The sequence below is a fragment of the Passer domesticus genome, chromosome 29 (genome assembly GCF_036417665.1).
Source record: "Passer domesticus isolate bPasDom1 chromosome 29, bPasDom1.hap1, whole genome shotgun sequence".
Classification (NCBI taxonomy): domain Eukaryota; kingdom Metazoa; phylum Chordata; class Aves; order Passeriformes; family Passeridae; genus Passer; species Passer domesticus.
In genome coordinates, this window is record NC_087502.1 from 4,455,893 (window position 1) to 4,478,128 (window position 22,236).

At 58.0% G+C, this 22,236-nt stretch overlaps 2 protein-coding genes, 1 long non-coding RNA gene and 1 pseudogene across 3 annotated transcripts in view; all 4 read left to right on the plus strand.

The window, feature by feature from the left end:
* Window positions 1–4,036: 4,036 nt before the first annotated feature.
* The window catches only part of LOC135287394 (uncharacterized), a 91,698-nt gene continuing 73,498 nt past the window's right edge, over window positions 4,037–22,236 (plus strand). The window contains exons 1-5 of the mRNA XM_064400749.1: window positions 4,037–4,724; window positions 5,151–5,215; window positions 5,312–5,793; window positions 6,115–6,262; window positions 6,507–6,694. Coding sequence (XP_064256819.1) covers window positions 4,616–4,724; window positions 5,151–5,215; window positions 5,312–5,793; window positions 6,115–6,262; window positions 6,507–6,694 — 992 coding nt within the window. The 5' untranslated portion in view covers window positions 4,037–4,615. The remainder of the gene's footprint in view (window positions 4,725–5,150; window positions 5,216–5,311; window positions 5,794–6,114; window positions 6,263–6,506; window positions 6,695–22,236) is intronic.
* Window positions 7,453–9,814, plus strand: LOC135287232 (uncharacterized). Its single transcript, XM_064400595.1, has 6 exons — window positions 7,453–7,611; window positions 7,800–7,976; window positions 8,110–8,265; window positions 8,423–8,524; window positions 8,892–8,994; window positions 9,615–9,814. Exons 1-6 carry the CDS (start codon window positions 7,609–7,611, stop codon window positions 9,812–9,814), a joined length of 741 nt encoding a protein of 246 aa, XP_064256665.1. The 5' UTR covers window positions 7,453–7,608.
* On the plus strand, window positions 18,695–21,761 carry LOC135287451 (uncharacterized). Its single transcript, XR_010351133.1, has 2 exons — window positions 18,695–19,703; window positions 21,644–21,761. It is a non-coding gene; the product is annotated as an uncharacterized LOC135287451 (long non-coding RNA).
* LOC135287233 (olfactory receptor 14A16-like) lies at window positions 20,191–21,761 on the plus strand (annotated as a pseudogene).

Genomic DNA, 22,236 nt, shown 5'->3' on the forward strand with positions numbered 1-22,236 from the left:
CACGCCGTGTTTGTGCACAGACACAGAGGAATGAGGGCAGATCAGGCTGGAAAGGTCCCTGTGCTGAAGGTCCAGTTCCACAACACTGTGGAGTTACAGATCTTGCTGAGCACCCTGGAGCCCCTGGATTTTGGAATAGCCAACCTGAAGATGTTCTGAAGCCAGCTGTGAGGGATGCCCTGACAAGCATCCACAGAGGGCAAAGGAGCTTGGAATGCTGGAAGGTTTCAAGAAGAGCTTCCTGAAAGCACAGCAGTGCTCCATGCCTGCACAGGATCAGGAAGAGGGCAGAACCAGAGACCATCCAGGCTTAAGAGAGAGCTTTGGGTGTGCCTAAGAGCAAATGAAGCAGCAGCACGGTGCCCGAGACTCGGACATGCGACCGTGCCAGTGCCCGGAGCGCTGTCAGGCAGTGCCGGGATCCTGGGTGTGGTTCTGGTCCCCACAACCAAGGAATGGCAGCCCCAGCCTCAGACCCAGTCAGAAAGCCAACCAAGCGAGAGCAGAGGGAGGGCACCCTTCCAGTTTCTCTTGGGCATGGTCACAAAACAACCCCTGCTGCTTCTTCCTCTGCCTGTGTTTGGGGTGTGCTGGTGGCAGAGCCAGCCAGGTTGTGCTCTGCCTTCCAGAGCCTGTTGGGAGCGGGCATGAAAAGCGCGGCATGCACAGCGGAGAGTCCTGGAAGGTGCTGGCAGGAGCATCCTGCAGGGACAGGACTCTGGGCTCTGGCTGGGAACAGCCTGGTTTTGGTGCTGTGAGTGCAGGCAGGAGTTGGGGCAGGTGAAGAGGCAGCGGGCAGCTTGTGTTTGTAGAGAGACTGGGGCTGCACCTCTGAACCTCCACCTGGACACACACTTGGGGGAATACAAGCTAGAGCTGGAGTGTCTGTCCTGAAAGGACCTGAAGTCATTCAGCCTTGCCAGCTTTTTTTAACAGTGTGTTGGTGCTCCCCAGGAAAGCTACACATTTGGGGAAATGCCTTTGGAGGAAAGGGGCTTGCTTCTCAAAGAAAGTGCTTCCCAGGGAGCTCCCAGTGAGGCAGGTGCAAGTGACCCCCTTTGGCTCTCTGTGCTCCTTTTAGTCCTTGATTCCCATTGCACATGGCAGAGGGGCAGGGCAAGGAAGAAGGCTGTGAAGAGCAGGTTTGGCATCCACCTGGATCTGCAGAGACCAACCCAAGCACCTGCAGCAGGGTGTGTTCCCCACCTCTGGACACAGGTGTGAGCAGGAGTATCTCTGCCCAGCCGTGAGCCCCAAAGCTCTCTTTGAGAGCTGTGAATTAAAAGGCCTTTACACACACACTTTTCTCATCTTACCTTTCTGCTGTGTTTCAGCTCTTGGCAATATGCATTTATTTGCCTCTTGCTTGGTGGGAGCTGCTGTGGCCCAGGGCCAGCACAGAGCTGGGCTGGGTGGGCCAGGCAGCGTGGAGAGTCTTGGCTGATCTTGCTGTGCCCCTGGCCTCAGAAAAGGCTTGGAAGGTTTGCATCCCAAGGTGTTCTGCTCATTGGCTCTCCCTGTGCATCTTGGAGAGAACAAGGTAGGCATTTCTGGCAGCTGGGCATCAGCAGGCCTTAAAATGGGGGCGTGTTGTGGAGCAAGGCCAGCTGAGATACCCTGAGAGGAGCCCAGTGCTCCTTGCTCCCCTCTGCTGACACGTGAGCGTTTGTCTGGTTTTGGGATGACCCTGGCTGTGTGAGGGGGTGCTACGTGGACACAAGACAGCTGGTCCTGTCCTGCTGTGTAACAGAAGTGCCTCGCAGCAATCCTGCATCCATGTCAGGATGCTGGCCAAGAGATGTTCTGGAAGCTGAGGCAGCTGATTCTAAGCTTGTGCAGGTGCCTACAGGTCAAGGCCAATGGTGTTCCCTCAGGATACAGCAGTCCTGAGGGGTCTCCCTCACTCAAAGAAATCAGCAGAGAAATGCATTGTCTGCCAAAAGCCCTTTTATTGACCTGGTGGGAGGGCAGGAGTCTGCACCCCACTGAAATGCTTCTCCACCATGGATAAATTTCAGTGGGTTGGTGTAGGAATTGTATCAAAAATACCATCCATCTTTATGCTGCTGAGGTGATTTGATAGGCAGGGGGTTAGAAATACACTGTGTCACATTCCTATACTTGAAGCTAATGTCCAGGTGCTGGCCAGGCATTGTCTCAATGCCTTAAAGCAGCACAAAATCTTCCTCATGGCTTCCCTGCACAGGGCTGATTCTGTACTTGCCCTTAGCTCTTCTGGCAGACTATGTCTAAAGCTTTTTGTCAAGTCACTCTTCTGTCAATTAGGTCCCCAGGTTTTTCTTATTCTAACTGGTGCAAGTACTCAGGTCAGACTGTGCTAAGCACTTGTTCACTAATGTGAATTGCTTGTGCTTACTTAGGTCAAACCAAGGCCTTGTTTCACTGCCAAAGGTGCCTGAGGCTCCTTGTGGCACCAGTTGCTTTCCTGTGGAATGCTCTAGCTCCCCCGAGAGTAAAGAGGGAGCTGGAGAAAGAGCTGGCCAGGCTGCTCTGGATCCTTGACCAGCAGTCCTGGTTAAGTGGAGAAGTCCGAGCTGAGCAAAGGTGCCAATGGAACAGCCGTGCACAGGAAGGCTCGGTGGGAAGGGTGATCCAGGAACCACAGCCTGGCAGCCTGAGCTGCCACCAGGGAAGGCCTTGGAGCAGACCCTCCTGAGGGCCATCCCACGGCACGTGCAGGGAACCAGGGCGTCTGCTGGAGGGTGGGAAAGCTCTGCGGAGGGACAGGGACAGCTCGGGGTCCTGGCGAGGTGCTGAGGGCTTCTGTGCGGGAGGCTGGGGGGGATTGGTGTTGGGGGGGTGTTGGAGAAGGCATTGTCTGGAAGGTGAGAGGTCTAGGCTGGAATCTGAGCCAGGTTGAAGGCAGCATCTGTGGTTTGGCACAGCTTTGGTTACGGAGGGCAGAAAGAATATCTGTGACTTTTCCTGTTCATAGTCCTGATTCTCCTGCAGGGAACCAGACGGCAGAGCTGTACTTTACTGGCCACTTAGATATCTGTACCAGGGGGAGGATTAGCCCTCTTGCCATCTACTTTTTTGGTTGGGCTACTTTGGGAACACTGAGTGAACTTTCATTTCTTGAGAGTTTTTATTCCTTAAGAGAATGAGGATATTATCATCCCTTCATAAAAAACCATTTGCAAACCAAAGAATGACCCTTTTTTTTTGCCTCTGTGGAGTGTTATGTTCTGTAAAGTGACTCTCAGTGGATGACATTAAAACAAATGGGTCACTGCTTTGAGATGGGAAGCAAAATTCCAAGTCTTCACCTTCTCAAGCCATCCCAATTGATTTGGGAAGTTTGCAACTTTTTGGAACTACTTGAATTGAGCAATGGGAAGTGAAGCTTTCCTGAACTGAGGATTCTTAAATGCCACATTCTTCTGTACCTTTGCCGTTAAGGTGTTTTCCTGCAGAAGGAAATGACTTCAATGAGAAAATAATTTCAGCACGGAGTAAGAGCTTCTGACAGAGACCAAGTGTTGCCAGCAGTTGCTCCAGGTGCTCCTGCCAGCAGCCCTGCAGGAAGGAACACAGCCCCCAGTGCACGTGGGCTTTGGCTCCCTGTGGCACAGAAGCCCCCCGGGGCACAGGTCTCTGGGGCAGGAGACGGGCACCAGCGCTGCCAGGGCTGAGGGGTGGCAGGTCTGCTTGGGCAGGGACTCTGCCACAGCTGCTGATGGCAGCGCTGCCCGGGCCCCAGGGCTCAGAGCACCGTTCGTGCCCTGGCCCACACGTTCCTTGTCCGTGTCACACCCGCAGGTTTAGGATGGCCACCAGCCAGGACGTGTCCCAAGGAGGCCGTGCCAGCTTCTGTGGAAGGCCCGTGCCCTTCCCAGGGGGGCTGTGTCAGCAGCCCTGGGGGCTCCTTCTGCTGCCCGGAGCCTGCAGAGAAGGGCAGCATTTGCTGATGGTTTGGGCCATTCCTAAAGACCCTGTCAGGCTGTCTCAGACACCTGGGGCCAGAGATTCCTCCTAAGCTGGGCCACTTTGGGTGGGCTGGGGGCGGCTCCAGGGCAGGGGCAGTGTGTGCAGGGGTCCTTTGTGACACGGTGTACCATGGTCACCACGCCATGGAACGGGTGTCCTAGAGCCCTTTGTGACACGTGGTGACATAGGAGCTGGTGGCGACAAGAACACTCCACAGTGCTCGGAGCACACAACGGGACAGGACGAGACAGAGCAGTGCTGTGAGGAGCCCCACACAGCACACTCGTTCGTGTCTGACCCGGAGCCTTTCCGAGGTGTTATTCCTGCAGCTGACCTCGAGGCCAGACCACAGGACTTGCTGACCCGTGGCCTTCCCGAGGCTTCTCTCCTGCAGGTGCCCTCGAGGGCAGACCGTGGGCTTTGGTGCCCCGGAGGCATCTCCCATCCTGCTGCCAGTGCCCTCGAGGCCAGACCACCATCCTTGACAGGACTCTCCTGCCCTTGTGGCAGGAGCCCTCCAGAGCAGAGTGCAGGACGTGCTGTCCTGTAGCCCTCCTGAGGCTTCGCTCTTGAAGGTGCCTTCCAGGCACAACTGCAGGGCTTGCTGACTCGGAGTTTTTCCGAGGCATCTCTCCTGCAAGCAGCCACAAATCCAGTCAGTGACATGGACCAGAGACCCAAGCTGGCCTGTGTGGAGGAAGAGGAAGAAGGCCCTGGAGCTGCCCCAGCACAGGAGATGGAAGAGGTGGTGCTGTTCAAGCCACTGCAGGAGAGTGAGTGCAAGAGCTGGGCTACAGGGCTGGTGCCTGCAGCCAGCTTGGTGTCATAGCATCCCACTGCATCCCAGTGCATCCCATTGCAACTCATCCCATCCCGTGGCATGGCATCCCATGGCATCCCATGGCATCCCATGGCATCCCATGGCATCCCATGGCATCCCATGGCATCCCATCCCATCCCATCCCATCCCATCCCATCCCATCCCATCCCATCCCATCCCATCCCATCCCATCCCATCCATCTCCTGGGCCATGCCTATGGGCAGGACGGAAGAGGGGCCAGGCAGACACCCCGCAGCAGCCATGTTCCATCCCCTGGGGCATCCCAGGGCTGTCCCTGCCTGGGCAGTGCAGGGCTGGGCTGTGTTCTCCGGCCTCTCCTGCAGCCCCTCAGCTCTGGCTGCGCTCGCTCTTTGCCAGATGCAGCCGTGGAGCGCACACAAGAGCAGCAATCCAGCCGTGGCCTCTTCCACAGAACAGCACAGGTACCTGCAGCCATGCCCACCTGGGCTGGGCCTGCTGTCACCATGCTTGGAGCATTCTGTGGAACATCCCTTTGGTTTCTTGCCCTTCTCCTACAGCTGGTTTGCAAATTAATCAGGAGAATTCGGGAGGAAGAGACCAGCACCGTGGGCACTGGGCTCAGAGCATACTCGCACATCTTCAAAACCAAGACCAGTGCTGCCCTGCTGGATATGCTGGTAGAGGAGGGCTTTTGCAATCCAAAGCAAGTAAGCAGCCCGTGGCCAGGGTTTGATCCTGCCAGGAATTGCTTGGCCTCCCAAGCAACACCCACTGGTCACTGGAAGCCTTTGAGGCCATGGCAGTGTGGTGGGAAGGGAAGCACTTCTCTGGGCAAGGTGGGGACATTCCTCCCTCTGGCAGCTGTCCAAGTCTCCCCGTGCCTTCTCCAGGTGCCCGCCATGGTCAGGTACATCCACCAGTGGCTCACGGCCAATCAGTTTGCTGAGCACAGGCTGAACAGGACCCTGCTGGATCTCACCGAAGCACAGCCCGCTGACGTGCTGGTGACGCTCCTGCGTGTGGCCCCATCCTGTGACAGGTATGGGGCCCACCTGCCCAGAGCGCTCAGGGCTCCCCAGCCCATCAGCCTGTACAGCCTGTCCCAGCTGTCTGAGCAACAGAGAGCTCCAGGGCCCTCTGGCTGCTCCCTTTGCCAGCCCTGGCATGTCATTCCCTGAGCCTGCTGCCATGCTCCCTCACGGCCCCTCAGGGGCCTGTCCCCACAGGGCTGGGCTGCTGGGAGCTGCTGGCCAGTGGCAGTGGGCAGGGGCAGAGCTGGCAGCCAGCTCAGGTCCCCGCTGCTGCCCAGGCCACAGTGCTGTGTCCCAGACACCCCTGAGACAGAGCTCTAACCCCACAGAGCTGCTCTGACCATGTGGAAGAGCATCATGTGCTCGCCCAGGACTGCGGAGCCTGCGCTGCTGATACTCCTGGATGTGCTGGGGAGCTGGCCCGAGCACAGCATGTGCACCTCTGATGGGGACAAAACGGGTGTCTTGGTCCTGGCTGTGAGTTTCTGCAACTGGCCTTTGCTGGCCCCAAAGCCACCTCTCCAGCAGCTCTCCATCCTCCTTCCCCCACTGCATCTCCCTGCCTCAGGCGCTGGGCTGAAACCTGGCCTCGGGGCAGCTTCAGGGGCACCAGGCCCCTGCTCCCCCTGCGCCTCTTTGGGCCTCTCCCTCCCCTGCTCAGGCCCTGCCACACGGACACCTCGGCACTGAGCGCTGTCTCGGGGGGCTTTGTCCTTTGCAGGCCACTGTGGTGATGTGGAAGATCCTCCAGGTGCCCTGTGTCCCACACATGGTGACGGTGTATTTCCCCCGCCTCTTTGTGCATCTGCTCTTCCAAGTGTTCTTCACCACTCTGGATATGCCAGAGGAGGTCCATACCTTCTGGAAGGGATGCCAAGAGCAATATGACCTTGCCGCCAGCCCCAACAGGTGCTCCATCCCACTCCTCCTGTCCCTGCCACGTCCCTGGGCAGGAGCTAGTGCTCCAGTGTGACCGGGGCTTTGCTCTGCACGCAGGTTTGCAGTGCGGACCCTGAAGTCCCTGCTCTGCCGAATTCAGCACGAGGATGTGGTGGTGGCGATGGAAGCACCAGCGTGTGGCTGGGACACGCTGCTGTGTGCTGACACCCACCACTATGCCGTGGCTCTGCTGGCCAGGTGAGACCCCCTTCTCCCCGCTGCCTCTGACATTTGTGCTCTGTGCCCAGGGTGCCCCACACGGTCCCCATGGTCGCGGGCCAGAGGGCCTTGTCACCGAGGGACAGCCAAGCAGACTGGAAAAGGCTGGGAGAGGAGGGTGCCCACAAGGAGCCACCTCCCCAATAGCCCAGGGTCCCTTGCAGGATGCTGGGGAAAGACCAGACCTCTGTGAGTCGGTCCTGGCAGAGGTTTGTCCCCATGGCCCACAGTCTTGGTGACTTTTTCTCCTGCCAGGGAGATGTCCTGTGTCTCCATCTCCTTGTGCTCCCGCATCGCTCGCTACCTGCTCCGGCTGCTCAGCACACAGGAGCCGCGCTGGGAGCTGCCTGCCCTGGCCTTCCTTGCGGAGGTGAGCCTGATGGCCAGCGCTGCCTCCCAGCTCTCTGCCCTCTCGTAGCCGCAGCTGCCTGGGACGGTGCCCGTGCCTGTGCTGCTGCCTGGGCCCAGCCCTGTGCGGTTCTGGCTCCTGCTGGCCGGCTCCCCTGTCACTGCCCTGTGCCTTTCAGGTCCTCGAGTTCCTGGACTTGAGTGAACGCGGTGCTAAGAGAGTCCTGCAAATCTTGTCAAGGCACCTGCGGAGCGAGTGCAGGGAGAGGCGTCGCCTGGCACTCAGGGCCCTTCTCGAGTTCACTGACGAGCCCTCCATGGTGAGAAGGGGGCAGGGGCTAAGCTGGGCAATGCAGTCCTTTGGGCTTGGCTGGGCTTTGGGTGCTGGGGCAGCTGCTCCCAGCTCTCCTGCCTCCGGCTTCAGCTGCCCAAGTGCTTCAGGATAGGCCTTTGGCCTCTGGGCCCTGCCACAGCAGGATGGCATTTCACCAACTTGTGTTCCAAACAGACCAAAAAAATGTGGAGCCTGACTGAAAGCCTTGTGGAGCTCCTGCAGGACACAGATGGAGAGATAGTTTGCATGACGGTCATGCTACTCAGCTTTATTATTTTGGACAATGACACGCTGATAGCCGGCCCCATCACACTGCAGCTGGTTGAGGCGCTCCTGCCACTCTTTGACCACGTAAGGCTCTCTGCCCTCAGCCACGACCACTGGGTACTGCCCAGAAACTTTGTGCCCTGTGGATTTGCAGGCCTGCGCCAAGCTGAGCCCCGTGCAGCCAATGCTGAGGTCTTTTTCTCTTCCTTTCACACAGGACAATAACCAGGTGCAGGTGCTCTCCATACTCCTCTTCCGAACATTGGTGACTCTTCCACAGAAAAAGGAAAAAAAGGCCCTGAAGACACCCCTGCGCCAGAGCCTGCTGCCACTCTTCTTCCACTGCCATGATGAGAATCGGCTTGTGGCACAGGTGAGGATTCATGGGCTGCTGCTGTCCCCTGGCAGGGGGCTCGGCTGCCTCCTGCCCTGGCGCCTGCCGGGCTGCAGCCTCCTCCAGGCCTTGGCACAGGGACGCGGTCCTGCACCCTGGGCTGTGGGGCCATCTCCGTGTCTCTGCTGCTCTCCAGGTTTCTCAGGAAACGCTGCTTTGTGTGGCCGAGTTCCTGAAGAGGAGGGATCTTGAAAAACAGCTGAAGAACAAGAAGCTGTGGAAGTTCACCAAGTGCCTGGTAAGGACGGCCTGGAAGCCCCAGCCTCAGCCTGGAGAAGCCCCCTGAGCGCCGTGCTCAGTGTGCGGCACCGGCAGCTGTGCCCCTGCCCGCTGCTGCACCCCGAGGCCGTGCGGGCTCTTCTCCAGGCTCCTGTGGGCCCGAGCCGGGGGCCGATGGAGCCCCGGCTCGGCGGGGCTGCGGGCCGGGGCGGCACCGCGGCTCTCCGGGCAGCAGCCGGCCCTCTGCCCCCTGCGGAGCCCGGCGCCAGCGGCTGCTGGCCGCGCCTCAGGGCTGTGCGGGCAGGGGAGGCCGGGGCTGGGCGCAGGGAGCGCCCGCCACAGGGGCTGAGCCCGCGCCGAGCCTTCCCTGCTGCCGCTCTCTGCAGCTGGCAGAGGACAGGAGCCGAGCAGCCGAGCACCTGCACCGGGCCCTGCCGTACCTGCGGAACCCACAGGAGTCCCTGCGAGCGGCGGCCATCAGGTTCACGGGTGAGCCACGAGCCCGGACTCCCTCCCCGGCCCGCCGCAGCTCAGCCCCAGCCCCACCCGCTGCCCCGGCAGCGCCGTCCGGGCCCGGCGCCCCGGAGCCCCGCCTGGGCTCGGCGCTGCTGCCGGCCTCTGGCAGCCGTGCCCTCGGGCAGCAGCGTGCGGCGTGGCCCGGGCTGAGCCCTGCCGGGCCAGCAGGGCGTGTGGCCACAGCGCCAACAGCGCCGCTGGCAGGGAGCTGTGCCGCTGGCGCCGTGACAGGCTCTGTGTTCCCAGGCATGGCCGGGCGGCACCTGAGGGGGAAGAGGGAAGAGCTCCAGCTCATCTGCAGCGGTGAGTGAGGGCAGCGGGCTGGCAGCGGGGGCTGGCGGGGGCAGCTGCAAGGCCTGCCCCGGCTGCGGAGGGCTCTGCTCCCTGTGCGGACCAGGGCCGGCGTGGGCAGAGCACACAGAGATTTCAGGGCCACCTGGGGCATTCGTGGCCAGCAGCTTCGGGCTGAGCCCCTTGGTCCCTGCTCCCTCCTGGCCATGGCTAGAGCGGGCTGGGATGGCCCTGGCAGGGGGCTCTCCTCGGGTCCCCTCAGCTCTGGGATCTGACCATGGCTCTGTTCCTCTCTCTTTCAGCCCTTGAACACCTGGCAGAGGACATCAGCAGTGCCGTGTCAGACGCGGCACTTCAAACATTGGATGTCCTCCGGGCAGTGCAGAGTAAGCGATACTCTGTCTTCCAGAGGCTGCAGGATCAGCTCTGCAGGGCATGGAGGACACAGCCTCATCTGTCGGGGCTGGGCTGCCTGCGCTGCTGGAGCCCTGCAGAGAGCTGATCGCAGCGGCTCTGGCTGCTGGGGCCACCCGAGCCAGCGGGGATTTTCTGTTTCTTTAATATTGTTCTTTTCTTCTTTTTTTTTTTTTTTTCCTGTAGCAAATGAATATAGATGTGTTGTAATAGACAGACTCCCAGGATCTTTCTTTTGCTGCCCAGGGTCTGCAGGGCATGGGGGAAGAGGGGGAAAAGGGTGCTTGGGCTCAGCAAGCTGCCCAGGTGTGCAGTGTTGCAGGGAAAGTGGCCAGAAGCCCCTTGGCCTTTGGTGGTTCTGCTGAAGCCTCTGTGCTGCCAACAGAGCGGATGGGCAGGGGCCGGAGCTGCTGGACCCCTGTGAGACCAGTGCCTGGAGATGGCCACAAGCCCTGTGGCAGGCAGGAACCGCCATCCGTGTCCTCCTGCCCGTGTGTTGCTGGCTGGATTGCTGAGGGCTCCCAGGTGCCTCTTGATGGGGCTCCTCTGGAGCTCCTGTGGGGCTGCAGTGCTGCTGCTGAGCAGCTTGGCCGGGCTGGGGGAGACCCTGTGGGGACTGGGCCACCAAGGGATGAGGGGCTGCAGGAGCCCTGACAGGACAGGCAGTGGGAAGGCACGAGGGGGATGTGTGAGGGACTGGGTGGCTGTAACGTTGGCCCAGGGGTGTGGGTTGGAGACAAAGGGACCACTCACCCCAATGTCCATGTGGCAAACAGCGTTTATTCTCCAGCCCTTCCTTAGAAAGGGCCTTTGAAAAACCCAGTCTGGAAAATGTCATTGGTCTGATCTCTACGCCCCTTCAGGTTCTGGCCAGTGAAATGCTGCAGCCTTGGGAGAGATGTGAGTGGGTGAGGCCCTGTCAGTCACACCAGGGGCTGGTACAGTCACACAGTACAAGCCAGCCTGTGCTGTGACACACAGCAGCAGAGTGCGAGGCACAGCTCCGGGTGCTCCCCGTGAACCTCAGCTCTGGGAGCACTGTCTGCCCAAAGCTCCAGGGGCTGCAGTGGGAGCCCGGCTGGGCTCTGCCCAGGAGCCATCCTGCAGGGACAGCTGAAACAGGGAGCATTCAGCTGCCACAAACAGCCAAGCCAGGGCTGCAGGGCAGCTGCTCCAGCCCGGACTGCACTGCTGTGTGCTGTGCTCTGGGGCTGGGGCTCCCCGCACAGGGGACTGGACTGGTGTGCCAGAGGAGACAGAGAAGCTTCAGCTTCAGCCTCACTGAGGTGGGTGTGTGGGCTGGGAAGAGTGGGCCGGCTCAAGGGGATTTACAGAGCTCATCCTGCTGCAAGGACGAGGAAAAGGGAGTGGGAGCTCAGCAGTGAGGAGAGCTGAGGGCTGGAGAGTGGCTCTGAATGAGACTAAAATGCCACTGGACTTCTGAGACATTGCTGCTCCTCAGCCAGTGACAGGATGAGTCCCTAAGCCTGGGGCTCAGCCTTCCTCGTAGTGAGGAGCACCAAGGAAGGCAACAGTGTGATGGAGACTGGCATGGGCTGGGAACTCACTGGGGGAAAAGAGGGAGCAGTTGGGAAGTAAAAGGCAGGTGGGGGAGAGAACTGTTCACAGAAAGGCCGAGCTACAACTTGAGCAAGCTGAAAAATGTCATTTGGGGTCATCCCAGATTGATTTCATTTCTGAAGCTATTGAACAAGTTTATTTTTTGGGGGTGTCATGTTTTCCCTTGGAGATGTACACTCTGCAAACTTGAGCTGTGTTGCCAAAATGCTCAAGCAAGTCTGTGCCGCAGGTGACACCATTTCTTCTTTGGCTGATTCTGGCCTGGTGCTGAGCTCCAGCAGAACCCTGGCAGAGCCCAGAGCAGCCTCAGCACCCGCAGAGCCTGGCTGCAAGGAGAGAAACCAGAAGCTGCCCGTCAGCTGAGGGCTCCTGTCCCCTTGTTCCAATGCCTGCAGTGCCCAGGCCATGCTGGCTGTGCCCAGAGCTGTGTCCAGAGCTGTGCCCAGAGATGCCCATCACTGCTGCCTCGGGGAGCAGAGCAGGAGGGCAGGACACATGCCCAGCCTGCAGCCAGCCATGGCACATCCAGCCCTCAGCACCTGCCCAGAGTGGGATGCTCCTGTGTTCGCTGCCATCTCCCAAAAGCTCTGATCCCACCCTGCCAAGCAGACAGGGACCCACCTCATGCCATCCATGGCTGGAAGAAAAGCTGGTCCCAAACGATGTCCTCAGCCTTCTCCAAGGGCACGGCCCTTCCACGCCACAGCTGCTCCCAAGCACTTCCCGATCCAGATTGGACCCCACCTAGAATGCTTCATCTAGAAAAACAAACAATAAATTATTGAAAAGAGATTACAGACAAAAGGGGAAAACAAGAAAAAAGGTAAAAAATTGTATCTCTGTCAGGGCCTTGAGGAAGGCCCAACCCCTACATGCTAGGGAAAAACCCAGCCATGGGTGAGGGAAGCCCACACTTTCTCTCTTCTCTCCTGCACTGCCCCCCTCAATAACCGTGATCCCAAAGTAAACAAAGGCAGTGGAGCAGCCCAAGCCCTTCCTTGCCTGCACAGCAAAGCAGCCCCAGCACAGGTTCTGGAGTCCCACCTCTGCTCCCACCATGGGGGTTTGTTTGTGTCGGGCTGGCTGCCCCAGCCCCAGCCCCAGCCCAGGCCACGGTGGGTGCTGGGGGCTGTTGGCAGGGCCAGGAGCCCACTCCCATTTCGTACCCAGCCCATCCCCCAGCCCTGCCAAAAGCAGCTGGGCAGCCGACTGAAGGATCAGCTGCATCCACCCCAGCCAAGGGGGAACCTTTGGTTCCCAGCCAGGCTGGGCAATGCCCAAATCTGGGAGCATTTCCCCGGGTGTGGACTCAGCTGCAAATTTGCTGTGGAGCCTGGCTTTGAAGAAGGTGCCACAATTGAAGTCCATCATCTTCAGCTGGCCAGTGGCCAGGTGGAGGAAGGAGTTGTCATCCTTGATGTCATCCTCGCTGTCTCCAGCAGCAGCAGCATTCCCACCCAGTACAGCTTCTCCAGGGGCTCCTTCTCCTTCCCTGGGGTGAGACCAGGCTGTCAGGGCTCTGCCCAGGGCCCCAGCTGTCAGGGAACCAGGACAAGCAAAAGCAGCTTGGATGGCAGCCACCAGTGCTGGGCAGAGCAGCTCAGCTCTAGCACAAGGGCTGTGTGTTCCCATTTAATGACCCCTGGGCAGTGACACAGGCAGGACAAAAAAGTCTGTACAGTGACACAGGCAGGAAAAAAAAGTCTGGGTTCCTTTGCTTCTCATTGCCAAGGCATGTGTGGAGCTCTAACTTACCCAGGCCCAGGATCAAAGTGGGCCTGTGGCTCTCCCTTCTTCTATGGCAGATGAATATCCTGCACCCAAGGATCACAGGGCTTTTCTAAGTCCAGCATGGATAAACACCGCCTGATCAGATCTTGGCACTTTGGGCAGAGAAACCAGAAACTGCCCATCAGCTGGAGAAGGCTCCTGTTGGCTTTGCCCCACTATTCACATGTCCAGGCCATGCTGGATGTGCTCAGAGCTGAGCCTAAACTTTCCCATCAATTCCCTGTTTTGGAGGAGAGCAGGACATGTGCCACCTCCTCAGCAGCGGCCAGAGTGGGATGCTCACCAGCCCGCTGCTCTCTCCCAGCACTGGTATTCCCCCCGTGCCCAGAGATGAGGATCCACCTGGAGAGAGCCGTTGTGGCAGCGAGAGCTGATGGTCCCAGCTGATGTTCTGGCCCCTCCTGAATGGGTGCTCCCCACAGACCATCTGGTGCAGCACGATGCCCAGGGACCAGATGGTAGCTGGCTCGCCATAGTACCAGCCCAACTGGGTCCATTCTGGGGGGCTGTAGGACCATGTTCCGATGGAATACAGATGGAGTTCAGCAGGGGAATGCTGCTGCTCCCAGAGCCTGGCCCCAGCATCCCTGGGCGTGTGGGGGCTGCACCAGTGGCACACGGGGTGACCCACTGCTCTCTGACCAGCACCTGGGACTGGTGTACAGACTTAGGGTTGGAAAAGAAGCCACTGGTGTCAGAAGAGGGCAGCAGAAGCCCTGGCAAGGCCCAACCATGACAAGGAAAAACCTACTCAGTGCTGGGGAAAAGCCATGTCTTCTTCCTCCCTGCCTGCATTGCCCCAAAAAACATTATGAACCCAAAGCAAACCAGGTGAGTGGAGCAGACCACAGCAGTTCTCACCTGCACACCAAACTGGCTGGGGCACTGGTTCTGGTCCCCTCTCTCTGCTACCCCCACCCATGGGTGTTTTTGTCAGGCTGGCTGCCCCAGTCCCATCCCCAGTCCTGGGCAGAATGGTGGGCAAAGGCTGCCAGCAGGGCTGGAAGCTGGCTCCCCACCCCGCCCTGCTCAAAAGCAACTTGGCTAAAATCTCAGTGCCATGAAGGACAGCAAAAGGCAGAATTCCTGCTGCCACACCCATTTTGGGCTGTGAGATGTTGGGCCCTGAGATGCTGTGACTAGAAGCACACCCCTGCGTGGGCTCACCTGCAAAGTGAGTGTAGGCTGTGTCTTGCAGGTAGGTGCCACAGCCAAAGTCAATCAATTTGGCCTGCCCGGTGGCCAGGTCCACCAGGATGTTCCCTGGTTTGATGTCCCTGGGCAGGACCCCGCAGCTGGTGCAGTGCCGCACGGCCTCCAGCACCTGGCGGAACAGCTGCCGCGCCACCTCCTCGGACAGGAACCCCCGTGCCCGAATGAAATGCTGCAGGTCCTGAGACCGCTCTGGCCACTCCAGCACCATCAAGATGTCTTTGGGGAGCTCAAGCCACTCCAGCAGCTGGACGATGCCAGGGAAGCTAGTGGACACCTTGTCCAGCAGCACGATCTCCAGGGGTGCGCTGGTGCCATCGGGCTGTGGGAGGAGCACGATGTCATCAGTGGGGGCCGATGCTGTGCCAGGGCTGGGGAGCCCCTCACCCAGCCCAGGATGCTCTGTGCCCTGAGCTGGTCCCACGCCCGCTCCCCCTCGAGGCGTCCTGGCGGCTTCCACCCTGCCGGGCCTCGGCTCATCCCCACCCAGCACGGCCCGGCTTCTGCCGCTGGCCCCGCTCACTCACCGGCTGGCCCCAGTGCCGGATGCAGTTCCGTGGCACCCTTTTGGTGGCCACCTGCAAGCCAAGGGCAGCAGCGGGCTGAGATCGCCTGCTGAGCCCTATCCACCTCCTCCTCCTCCTCCGCCCGCCGCTGGCCCCACCGTTCACTGGGGCGCTGTCCGAGAGCGACTTGGCCACAAAGATGCTGCCAAAGACACCGCGCCCCAGCAGCGAGCCCAGCCGGTACTGCTCCTTCAGGCCCTGCTGCGCCTTCCCTGCGGGCAGGACGCAGCTGTCAGCGCTCGGCCTGGAGCCAGCAACGGCCCCGAGCGCCCCTTACCTGCCCCAAGCCAGCCATCCCCAGGCGTTTGCCCTGTGGAACGGGACACGGGAGCCTTGGGGCCGGCGGCCGCACTGCCGAGCGGCGGAGCTTGGACTGGGAAAGCCGCAGTGGAGGAGACGGGAGCGGCTGCGCTGCCTGTGTCCTCCGTGGGCCCCAGGAGGAGCCTGGGCTGGGGCTGGGGCCGGGGTCGGGGTTGGGGTTGGAACTGGGCTCAGGCCAGGCGGAGGCAAAGGGCAGTGATGCCGCCCCAACTCCAGGCACTGATGCCCACGCAGTAGCACCACCGCCTATACGGCCAGAGTCAGGCAGAGGCGAGACTGTGGCGGGACACATGGGGCGGGGGATGGGACAGCCCCTCCCGGGGCTGGGGGCAAGCTGGGGGTATAGCCCGGCCCGGCACGGGGAGAGAGAGAGACTGGGAGAGAGAGGGGACACCGGGAAAGGGAGACCGGGAGAGGGTCTGGGACAGCAGGAGAGGGAGAGGACAAGCAAGAGGGAGTCGATAGAGTCGCTTCTTTCACTGATTTCACTGGTGCTGCCGCTCCTGCCAGAGCTGCTGCTGCAACTGAAGCACTGTGGCCATTTGTACCCATGTCTGTTCATCCATTGCCTGTTTGCCCCCGCGCCAAGCCCCACGATCCCAGGGGCAGCCCCTGAACCTGTCCAAACACGGGAACTTTGCCGTGTTCAGCCAAGAGTCTGGACTCCTGCACAGCGGCACAGGAATCCCCTCGGTCACTGCTGTGCATTGTCCCTGCTGAGGGTCAAACACTATCAGAGCACATTCCCTGAATGCAGAATTTGTACCTGACCCAAGCACTGCACTAATCTCTCCAGCACTGCTTTCCAAAAAATACAGGGGAAGGAAAACAGTGTGTAGGTCATGGTATTTTAGAGTGTCTAAAACTTGCCAAGTCATGGATCTTAGAGGTAAGATCCATTTGGAATTAATGGGAAGGAGAAGTAGTGCAAGAAGGAAAAGGGGAGCATAAAAATAAATAAAGCATCTTAGATTGTTTCTTTCCATTCTTATTTAAATTCTAAAAATATGTTTCACTTTTCCCAGAATCTTCTCCACAGTCCTGTTTGCTCTTTCCAAGAACCTTTCCTGGAGAACGAGGAGCAGCTTCTGTCACAAGATGTGCCACCAACTGCAGCTTCTCTTGGCTTTCCCCGCCGTGCGTGCAGCACAACTCTTGCAGCAAAGCAGGACAAATATTTAAAAACTTTAAAAAGCTTCTTCTTTCTTTCCCTTGTGGGCTGGCCAGTTGTGTCATTGGTAATGTTTGCATTGTTACTGTTCTGCCCTAAGAAAACATGACGGGCTACCAGGAATTGTTAGGGAACACAAGCTTGACTGAATGCAGAGAAAAAATCTCCAGAGCCTGCAGCCAGAAATGGAGAGCTGTGTGATAATCATTCCAACATCCCCATGGACATCTTGAAAGTGATCTAGAAGATGAAAATGGGCTGACAGACAGAGTTTGTTTCTGGGTTCAGTTCAGATGCTTCTACATCTCATGCATTGCTATAAATCACCAGTACAATCTGTTCATGGAAAGCACCAGAACAAGCTGGACCTCTCAGAAGATGACTGAAAGAATCTGATAAGGAGAAATGCAGGGAATTACTTGGTGAACTTTGCCTGTAAGAATGGTCATTTTCCCTAAGGATTTCCAATCCATTCCCTTCGCTGTTGTCCTTCCTAACAAAGCCATTTTCATCCCAAATTCCCCATGAAATGAGAACCCTGAGCTTGTGGAAGTGCCTGAAAGATGCCGTGTTCCTCTGCAGGGACACTGAGGCTGAACCAGGAGCCTGAGCCCTCTCTGGGGAAGCCTCCTTCGAGCTGGAATTTGTGCCATGCTGGGAGAGGAGGAGGAGGGAGAGAAGGCTGGGCGCTGTGTGGCAGGAGCAGGAGGTTTGGGCCGCAGGACATTCTGTCTGCGCAATGGGCTGCCCCACAATGGGCGGCCGTGCCCGGGGCTCTGGGCCTGGCCCCGCGTGCGCTGAGCTCCCGACACTGCGGGAGCTCCCCGGGCTGGGCTCAGGTTCCCGCTGGGACTGGGCAGCAGGCTGGGCTCCAGCTGGGACCAGCAGCAGCTGGAAATACCTCTGGACATCTCCATTTTCTGCTGCTGCTCAGAAGAAACAATGAAGTGAGTTAAGAAGTTCTGGTTTTGTTTTCTCCTGGTGGATTTTTTCATTTCATTTGACACTCCCGAGGCAATTTCTGTCATGGCCTCTGTCAGTTGATTCTATTCCAGCAGCAGCAGCAACAGGGCTGTGTTTGAGCACTGCAAATGTGGCCTGTGTGGCTTTAATTCTTCTTGACTTAGTGCTCAGGGACTTGTGAGCATTTCAAGATCTGCTAATCATGATGCCTGTGACAAAAAGCCTGAGTCCCCCATCTCAAAAGCACTCTGGGAAATACTGATCAAAAGAGGCAATTGCAGTTTTACAGCTCAAAGTCAAGTGGCAAGCAGAAGAGGGACAAGAGCAGCCATGATCTCCAATTCTCAAGGCAAAGGCAGCAGCAGCAGTCTCCTGCTGTCAGCTCAGAGTGAGTAAAACAGCGCTGAAAACAGCGCTGGAACCCGATCCTTTCCTCCTCTGAGGGCTGGCTCAGGGCAGCACAGGCGGGCCCTGAGGAGTCAGGGCTGTGTGTGGCTGCTGGTTGCTCTACTCCAGGATTCAGCTGGAAAAAGCCCTTGGAAGCCGAGGCAGGAGCAGGCGGGAAGGGGCCGGCGCTGCTGCTGCTCCTGCCCGGGAGCCCCGGCTGGGCCGGGCCGGCGCCCGCTGCGCTGCGGCTGCTGCTGCTGCCAGAGCCAGGCGGGACTCGGGGACAGCGACGGACACGGGGGGACAGCAAAGGCCTGGCGGCTGCAGGGATGTTGGTGCTGGGGCCAGCGCCAGCACAGAGCTTCAGCCCGCAATTAACCCTGAGGGAAACGCTGAGGAAAGGCTCCATTTCAGCCTTTCTTTACTGGTCGCTGTGAAGGGACCAAAATCAAAGGAGAACAAGCAGGGCCTGACCCCTTCTCCTTTGGGAGGAGCCCCAGGCCTGGGGCTGTGAGGGGCCATGAGGGGCTGTGAGGGGCCATGAGTGGCTGTGAGGGCTGTGAGGGGCCATGAGGGGCTGTGAGGGGCCATGAGGGACTGTGAGGGGCTGTGAGGGGCCATGAAGGGCTGTGAGGGCTGTGAGGGGCCATGAGGGGCTGTGAGGGCTGTGAGGGGCCATGAGGGGCTGTGAGTGCTGTGAGGGGCTGTGAGGGGCTATGAGGGCTGTGAGGAGCTGTGAGGGGCCATGACGCAGCATGAGAAGCCGTGAGGGGCTGTGAGGAGCCATGAGAGACTGTGAGGGGCTGTAAGGAGACGTGAGGAGCTATGAGGATCTGTGCAGGGCTATGAGGTCTGTGATGGGCCATGAGTGCTGTGAGGGGCTATGAGGGGCCGTGAGGGCTATGAGGGGCTATGAGGAGCTGTGAGGGTCCATGAGGGCCATGAGGAGCCATGAGGGGCTGTGAGGGGCCTGTGAGGAGCCATCAGGAGCTGTGAGGAGCTGTGAGTGCTGTGAGGGGTTGTGAGGAGACATGAGAGCTCTGAGGGCTGTGATGGGTCATGAGGGGCCATGAGCTGTGAAGGGTTGTGAGGGGTCATGAGGAGATTTGAGGGGCCATAAGGGGCTCTGAGGGGCCATGAAGGGCTATTAGGGACCTTGAGGGGGAAAAAGGTCCCTGAGAAGCTGTGGGAGGCCAGGCACTTCATGGAACCACGGGTCAGTTATTACACTGCAGAACCAAGGAGACTGCTGTTGAGCGTTATGAAAGCTCATGGAACCAAAAGTCCATTGTGACATTGAGGGACCTCATGGGATCATGGAGAACATTACAATAGTTTGTGACCCTTTGGAACCAAGGGGCCATGTGACAGTGCAGGGCTCCATGGAACTAAGAACTCATGTAACAGTGAGGAGCCCAATGGAATCAAGGCGCCATTCCATATTTCAGGGCCTCATGGAAGCAAGGTGCCCTTGTGACACTGCAGGACCTCATAGAATCCTGGAGACCATTCTGACACTTTGAGGCCGTGTTGAATCAAGGGGCTTTGCAGGGCTTTGTGGAACCAAGGAGCTCTCTGTGACACTGCAGGGCCTCGTGGAAGCAATGAGACCATTCTGGCATTCTAGGTCCCCATGGCACCAAGGGGCCATTGTGACACCAATGGGTCCCCAAGGAAGCAAGGGGCCAGTGTGCCACAGCCAAGCCTTGTGGAACCAAGGGGCCATTGTGATCCTGGGGAGCCCAATAGAACCAAGGGACCATTGTGGCACTCTGCACAGTCCCATGGAACCAAGGAAAACCATTTTGACACTGCAAGGCCTCATGGAAGCAAGGGGCCATTGTGGCACTGCAGAGCCAAGTAGACCATTGTGATATCACTGGGCCTCATGGAAACAAAGATCTCTTGTGATACCACGGGGCCTCGTGGAACCAAAGGGCAATTGTGATGTTGCAGGGCCCCAAGGATCCAAGAACATGGAACAGGTCTGGTTGGCTGGGCCTGACTGGTGCAGCTGAGATGGCATGTTGAGGGTTGCTTCTCATCTGCCCCTAAAACTCTGGAGTTCTGTGCTTTCCTTCCAGTGGGAAAGAACTCTCCCTCTCCTCCAGGGGTTCATGGCTGAAATTGGGATTCTACCTCTATATCTGATTATATCTGAAGACTGTTCCCATAGGAAACCTGCCAGCAAAGACAGCTCTGGATGGCCTTGGCATCTTGGGGGCCACCTCTTACCTGCCTTCAAAACACTGGAGGGATGTGTTTTTCTTTCCATTGTAAAAAGCATCTTTGAAGTCCAGGTGTCTATGGCCACAATTGGGAATCTGCCTCCAAAATTCCTTATATCCAAGGATAGCTCCCAGACAAAATCTGCCAGGACTGTCCAGGTTCCTTTGGCTTCCTGAGGGCCAGCTCTCATCTGCCTGTGAAACACTGGGGCTCTGCCCCTGCAGCCACCACCTGCACACGCCCATGTTCTTCTTCCTGCTCAACCTGGCCCTCAGTGACCTGGGCTCCATGTGCACCACTGTCCCCAAAGCCATGCACAATTCCCTCAGGGACACCAGCACCATCTCCTACAAAGGATGTGCTGTACAGCTCTTTCTGTTTATCTTCTTCATTGGAGCAGAGTATTTCCTCCTGACCATCATGTGCTTTGACCGCTACGTGTCCATCTGCAAACCCCTGCACTACCAGGGACCCTCCTGGGCAGCAGAGCTTGTGCCCACATGGCAGCAGCTGCCTGGCCCAGTGCCTTTCTCACTGCTCTGCTGCACATGGCCAATACATTTTCCCTGCCCCTGTGCCAGGGCAATGCCTTCGGCCAGTTCTTCTGGGAAATCCCACACATCCTCAAGTTCTCCTGCTCCAAATCCCACCTCAGAGAACTTGGGCTTATCATGATTAGTGTCTTTTTAGCCTCTGCATGCTTTGTGTTCATTGTTTTCTCCTACGTGCAGATCTTCAGAGCTGTGCTGAGGATCCCCTCTGAACAGGGACAGCACAAAGCCTTTTCCACCTGCCTTCCTCACCTGGCCATGCTCACCCTCTTCCTCAGCACTGCAGCCTTTGCCTACCTGAATCCTCCTCCATGTCCTCCCCATCCCTGGATCTGGGGGTGTCAGTTCTGTACTCAGTGGTGCCTCCAGCCCTGAACCCTCTCATCTACAGCCTGAGGAACCAGGAGCTCAAGGCTGCAGTGTTGAGAGTGATGAGTGGAGGTTTCAGAAACACTGAACTGCTGGCCAGTTTCTGCAAATCTCTTGTAATAGAAGTAATTTTAGATACTGCCTTGTTAGTTTCATTTTGGATGCCCTATTTCTTTGTTTTCCTTCTTAATATTGTCCACAAAGAAATGCCGTTGTTTGTGCCATTGCTCATTTTGTTTCTCTCCACCTTCCCTGTGGCCACAGACTGCGTCAATGAGGGGCTGCACTTTCAGTGGTTTTAAATGAAAGAAAGTATTTCCCACCAGAGATGCCCTTTTGTTGCCTTCTCTGGAGCTGCAGCAGCGATGTCTGTGTGCAGAGCTGGGGCAGATCAGTGCTGGCACAGCAGCTGTGCCCAGCAGCAGCAGCAGCACTTGGTGTTGCCAGTACTGTTCTCATGCCCCTGCCCTCTCGGGATCTCCTCTGGTCAAGGTGAGCCCGAGGTGTGTTAAAAGTCTCTTTTTCCAACCCAGCTGTCAAAGAAGGAGTCAGAAGTCTTCAGCTTGCGTTCTTAAGGTTGTTTATTATTTCTTATCTAAAGCATTTTCTGTCTGGCCTGCCGAGGTCTGTTCAGCAGGTCAGTCCGAGGCACGATACTCTGCCCTGAGGCGGTGCAATCTCTTTATACTAAAAACTACATGTACTTTATTTGCAGTTATTTTCCATTACCTATCATCTATGTTGGACAGTGACTTTCTACTTTACACCAATCCTAGGGTGCTACCATCACCAAGAAGATGGAGGCTAGGAAGAAGAAGGAAGAAGAACAGGAGAACGCCCAAATCCCTCCATCTTGTCCCCTGGACCCCCATAGTAAAATTCTTCCAAATTCTACCTTTCACCCTGTGACAACTGCTGTTATGCTGCTTAAAATTTTATGACTCGTTATTCTTCATATAAAGTTGGTAATTTGCTCCATGGGTGGAACTCAAAGCCGCAGGGGTCTTTGGCTGCATGCCAGGACTCCCGAGCATTGTACATCCTGATGTCCCGTGTGTCCCCAAATTTTGGGGAGGGCGTGCTCCCTGCTCACGGGGTGTCCCCCCCAGGAGCTGCAGGCGGCGGCGGCGCAGGTCAAGGCTGCACACCCCGGGGTGATGGTGGAGGCCAGTGGGGGCATCGTTTTGGAGACCCTCCCCCAGTTCTTGGGGCCCCACATTGACGTGGTGTCCATGGGGTGTCTGACCCACAGTGCCCCCGCCCTGGACTTTGCACTGTGGGGGCTGGAACCCTAAAATCCATCCCAGGACCCTGAAAACCCACCCTAGAACCCCCAAAATCCAACCTGGGACTACAAAAACCTACTCCA

Coding starts and splice junctions, on each gene's coding strand:
- LOC135287232 (XM_064400595.1), top strand. Junction 8,525..8,891: donor GGAAGTTCACCAAGTGCCTG/GTAAGGACGGCC, acceptor CGCTCTCTGCAG/CTGGCAGAGGACAGGAGCCG. Junction 8,995..9,614: donor GGCGGCCATCAGGTTCACGG/GTGAGCCACGAG, acceptor TCTCTCTTTCAG/CCCTTGAACACCTGGCAGAG.